General features: G+C 42.4%; 1 protein-coding gene across 1 annotated transcript; it reads left to right on the top strand.

Moving 5' to 3' along the window:
• The first annotated feature begins 2,808 nt into the window (after positions 1 to 2,808).
• Positions 2,809 to 6,000, top strand: LOC133968377 (ecdysone-induced protein 75B-like). Its single transcript, XM_062404373.1, has 4 exons — positions 2,809 to 2,868; positions 3,885 to 3,948; positions 4,132 to 4,249; positions 4,983 to 6,000. Exons 1-4 carry the CDS (start codon positions 2,809 to 2,811, stop codon positions 5,980 to 5,982), a joined length of 1,242 nt encoding a protein of 413 aa, XP_062260357.1. The 3' UTR covers positions 5,983 to 6,000.

The raw sequence follows: 6,000 nt of genomic DNA on the forward strand, positions 1-6,000 counted from the left end.
GTTATGAAAACTGTGGCAGGCCAAATTAGAATATGGCGGGTCGCCACAGTCTACATTCCTAATGGGAGACACTGACTGTATTACTTTGGAGATTATTTCCATTAAAGATGTATTGATTTCCCCAACCAGGGGCACTCCTTTCCACAAATTAAAACTTTAAACTCTAAAGTTTGAGTCACTCCTTGGACTCCCATAGGTAGCTCTTTTAAATCTTGTTGTGTATTCATTAGACTAAAACATGTTGGTATGTGTGCTTAAAAGATAATGACAGGCTTAGATTGATGATGCCTGCCTTTTGGACTCTTAGTCATTCTCAGAGAGTCCTCAAAATGGTTATCTTATTTACTCCGTAACTTTTGGGTATGACCTTTGACCTAGGGAATTGTTTCTGACCAGCTGATGTATGGATTCAGAGGGAATGTTTTTGAGTAACTTATCTTCGTCCTCAGACACAAAAATGTGCTATGCCTAGTCAGAAATCCCATGTGACCTGAAGTCATGGGTGGAACCAAACTCCCTATATATGTGTGCTTTCGACCACTGCAAGTCAGATTTCACTATTGGCTGTGTGTCTCTGGGTATCTAGATGCCCGTCCCGACCTGTAATTTCTTGTAATAAACTTTGTTACACTGAAAGTACTGGGTCCTCGGAATCCTTCCTTCATCATCAACAACTTCTACAACATCATCGACCTCTCGGGTGCATCAAATATACGATAATCTCTTTTGCCACTGAAATACTACCAAGGTATCCATTTACACACACACACACACACACACACACACACACACCAGATTAACACAAAGTCAAACTTGCACACACACACACACATTTGAGGCCTGCAAGGGCTCGGTCTAAAAGCTTGTTTTTCCATCTGTCTGGCCAAGAGCTTTGCAGTACTGAGTAAGATCAGTCTCCTTCCAGTCACTTAAATGCGTAACTGCATACATATACATACATGTAGACACACACATGCATGTGCGCCTTCAATCTGGTTACACTGTCATGCATGTTTGGCGTTATGAAAGAAACAGGGAGGGAGATAGTTCCAGGCCAGATGTCAGACTTTTCTGCAGAGCAGATGTGAAGTGTGGAGCTGTCCCACATGTGTGTGACTGTCTGGAAGTATTACATCGCCACTTCGTCTGCAAACAAAGCAAAGCTGAACAATTGGGATTTGCACATGGAGGAAAAATGACCTGTCAATAACATGACAAAGTCAGATTTTCAGGTGTTTATGCCAAAAATCTTCAAAGGTTAAATAAAAAATGGCAGCGATGTGAAGATGAACCAAGCAGCACAGATGATGTTGGTAGAACACGTCATACAGGAATTTTTACCATAAGCAAAATAATAATGATAATAATTTAATAAAATTTTAATTAAAAAGACAACTTATTATTGTTAACCAATGTGTTAATTGATGTGTTGTACCCAGTTCAATGCTTCATGTAGACACACCTGCTGAGACTATGATACAGGAAGTGGAGTAGAGGAGCTAGTGAGCATTAAAGCAGTGGTTTGCAATTCTCACTTTTCTCACCTTTTTTCTTTATCTGCTGCAAAGACAAATCAAACTAGAGGCATTCTCCTTCTTACTTGATTTTTTTGCTTTAGTTACCAAACAATAACGTCTCAAATATTCCTTTAGTCAAAGAACCTGATTCAAATTCTCAGCACGTGAAACATGTTGGAAGGAGAGAAGGAATTTGGTGCCTGGTCCAAATGTGAAGATTTAACACGTGTGAAGACACAAGCAGGAAAACATTTTAACTTTTCCAACTCAAATCACAGAGCATGATTGTGAACATCTGTTCTGTGTTTAGCACAATTAGCCGGATCTTTCTCGGCGTTTATTGTCTGTGCTGGTAATTAACTTGAAATGAGAAGAAAATGTGTTAAAGGTCTAAAATAATTCTGTCGGTGTTTGTCAGTGAGCTGTAAACAAGGTACCTGATTAATATGGAGATAAGTGCCGTGTCTGATGAGCGCCAGCAGCTTCTCATCCACCCCCATCGTGTTTGATCGGAGATTGCCAGTGATGTCGTGTTATTGCATGAAGGTAAATGATCTAGTTTTTGTAGCAGCTTTTCACCGGAGCATTGACTTACGATCAAATTGTCTTTGTCATCACGTAGCGGCAACTGTTTCTAAAAAACAACACTGATGACTCATTGTTTCCTAGACAACAAGACTTGTTAAACCAAGTCTTAACAACTATGGTAGTTATAGACTGTTCATAGAGCCCATTGAATGTAAAACCATCTGGAAACTATTTAGAAAACCTGTACCGCCAAAGTTAGGGTGGCCTTATTACGTGGTTTTGTTTTTAGCTCTGTCTATTTACTTGTTGGTTGGTTTGTTTGTTTGTGAGAAAGATAACACAATAAGGGGAGGATCCAGGAATTGTGTGTTTTGATGAAAAAGAAAATCAGGCACATTTAGGGAACTGATATCTTTGAGTGTGTGTTATTTAGTGCGGTTTGATTGAATTTAAAAGGACTGTTGGGCATTGGCAGAGGTGTGGGCTCTATTGAGGGCCATTGTAGTTAAATTATGATATTCTTGCTTTCAGTTTTTACTGTATTATTCAAACATTGTGATATCGTTTAGCTTTTGCTGGTCTAGAGACACTGCATCTCCCAGTTAACTTCCTCATACCAACCTGCGCACCAGACGCCGCAGAGGTCGACCTATAATCTTCAATAATCGAGCCGTTGCAACTTGCATATCCATGTGAGGAAACCAGCGTAGAGCAGCCCGTTCCCAGGATACAACAGAAAATGATCACGTAAGAGGATGAAAACATGGCCTCCACCACCAGCAGCTGGTTTCAGATGGATTTTGTAGCAGGAGTGGTGATCCAGGTTCTTCTGTTTCTGTTTTTGCATGAGCTGAAGGGGGAAGTTCTGTGTGTGTACGCTGTGTCGTGGGCGGATTCTGGTTATAGAATCTCATGTAAGGGAGAATGACAGGAACATAGACTCTCTCCAAAAATATCAGCAAGTCAGTGCCTTGGTAATGGATTCAAACCCCACATGGACCACAAAGCCTATTTTCATTTTGTTTATGTATGTATGTGTGTGTGTGTGTGTGTGTGTGTGTGTCTGTGTGTGTGTGAGTGTGTGTGAGAGGGAGAGAGAGAGAGTGTGTTTTATGGCTGCTTGGGATTTCAGTCACTTTGCTGTCAGAGACACCACACATACTTCAACTGCTGCTCTGAAAGACAGCACCAGGAGGTTTGGGTTTGAATCCCACCGGGAAAATAGACCAAAAATATATATTTTATCTGTCAGTCTACAGGCCTGCGGGCGTGTGCGTGTGTGCGTGAGTGTGTGCGTGTGTGCGCGTTCATGCCTGCATGTGTGTGTGTGCGTGCACATGCTTGTTTGTGTAATGTATTATTCAGTCTGCGGTTGCTATAAAGACTCTCTATTAGCATTTATGCAAGTGTAAAATGAGGAGAGGAGGCTGGCAGTCATTCAGACTGACTTTACAATCAGGTCTTTGGTTTTGCAAGCGATGGACACACACACACACACACACACACACACACACACACACACACACTCACACTCACACAGAGACGAAAAAGAAAGAGAGCGAGAGAGTGAGCTATGGTTTTTGTTGCTGTCGATGTAGATTTTTTAGGCCAAATTATGATGGAACACTGCTGCTCAATCGTTTAGTGGTCACACACACACACACACACACACACACACACACACACACACACACCAAACATTCCTTTCCTCTTTCTCCCAGTGTTATTTTTATAATTTTTCCTTATGCCTTATTTTAGTGTTTCGCGAACATGTTTAAAACATTGACCCCGTGCACTCCTGATTAACACAAACTCTTTCTCTGTCCCTGTGTCTTGCAGCAAAATATTAAACACAAGTTCAGGGGTAGAAGTGAATTTGAGAAATCAGAACCTTCACTCACAGGTGAGTCCAGATAATGATATGTTGGTGTTTGCTGCCATCTGGTGGCACAGTAGTGTTTAACATGTTGATCAGCAAATAGATTTACAAATGTAAAATGAATTCTGATATTATTGCCCACCCACTTGCCATGCTTTGTCATATCTCATATCTGTTGTGTTTGTGTATGTGTGTGTGTGTGTGCAGAGTTGAGAGAGTTAAGAGGTGAAATCCAAATGGACATGGAGCTTTACCCCTCTTCACTTGGCGCTTCATCCCCGGCCTCGCCCTCTCTCCCTGTGAAGGAACTGAAAACCAGGTTCAGGTTTGTATGTTTTGTTGTTAACCATCGCTATGAAAAGGCTCAGTTTAATAAGAAAAACTTGTAAGCACCTTTGTCTTGACAATGTAACCATGTCAGTAAAAAAACAAATTCAAATAAATATGATAAATAAAAGATTCTCAAGGAGATACAATCAAACAAGTCCATGAAAAGACACTTTTAATTTAATTGCCACATTTCTAGCTGTTGTTTAAATTGTGCAGATTGTAAAATGACATGACACCAAATACACTTGCTTGCAAATAAGTCAGAACTGTGAGAAGAGCCTCTTTGCTGACCCAAGTGTACTCGTTTGTATGTATCCGCTCAGCAGTTCACAGATGTAACCATGAATCAGGGCAGGATCAAATAAAGGCATGAATATCCTTTTCTAATTCAACAGCAGACAAATTGCCTGATTTCAGAGATGCTTCTTATTTCATAAGTACAGAGGAAAAACCCAAACTATTTTGCTTTCAAAGTTCAGATCTTTTTAGGGGATGTTAAAATTATTCAAACTCTTGTGGAGTATAGCAGAGAAAAAGCAGTTTAAAACAAATTGAATACAACCTCAAAATGTATTCGATTGAAATAAAAAGGAAGGGAGTTCATGCAGGCCAGCCACAAAATGGATTGTAACCTAAACCAAAATTAGAATGAAAGCCTGGAAAAGGTCGGTTTCATCAGCCCAAACAAATGAGTATCTCTAATTTCCAATCTGATTCCTCTCCTCCAGACGGTCAACAGGACGAAAGGCCTGTGATGAGACTCTACAAGCGTTCCACTCTGCATCAGTCCCAAGACCACATCCACCTGCCTCACTGTGCCAGCCCAGGCCCCCAGCCGGACCTCCTCCCAGTAAGACTTCTGCGTCCAGGACTCATGGAAGCACATCAGCCTCCAATGTGTCAAGCAGGTCACCTATCTGCCTCAAAATCACGACTTCCAAGCACGTGAACAGTCACTTCAGAAGCGACGTGACAACAATTAGGAGCGACCACCACCCCCATCTTTCTCTAGAGCAGCACAGTGCTGGTGTCCACTGCAGGCCCCCGACTTCTAGTCCTAGTTTCAGAATAAAAGCTGAGCGGAACTTCCCTGTGCATGAAGTCCAACTTCCATCCCATCGCAGCCTGAGCAGAGAAGATGATTTACCACAGAAAGAGAGGAGGAGCAGCTCAAGACACATCAGTGTTACCCCCTCACACATTCCAGCACTCAGCCCTGTGAGTGATGCAGGTAGTCACCACAACAGCAGGACTGACCAGGCTGGGTCAACATTGGGGAAATCAGAGACTCAAAACGGGCAAAGGAAAAGTACCTGTGGGGGTGGTGTAGTGTCAGCAGATGATGGAGAGAGAAGGGAGAGGACTCCTGGGAGTTTCTATTCTTCAGTCATGTCTGAAACTGGGAGCCGTCCGGCAAGAAACGGCGACAGAAAGAGCAACAGTCGAATTGACAGATATAAAATCAGTAATCTTGAGAAGGGAATCACGCTTGGTAACCATCATTTGACAGCTCACTCCTCAAGTCATTCAGAAAGCAACTGTGAACAAGGACAGATCAGAGCAGCCATTCAGCCGGCGTCTGTACAGCTAGAGGGAAAAATCTTTACTTTCCCCAAAAGACCACTCGGAGGCGCCGCAAGTCAACCGGCGAGTGTGGAGGAGCCACAGACAGAGCCGGTTATCAACAGGTTCCACCAGCCAGCGCCTCCTTCAAGAGTGTCTACATGAAGTCAACACCAGACCAAA

The sequence above is a fragment of the Platichthys flesus genome, chromosome 14, assembly GCF_949316205.1.
Source record: "Platichthys flesus chromosome 14, fPlaFle2.1, whole genome shotgun sequence".
Lineage (NCBI taxonomy): Eukaryota > Metazoa > Chordata > Actinopteri > Pleuronectiformes > Pleuronectidae > Platichthys > Platichthys flesus.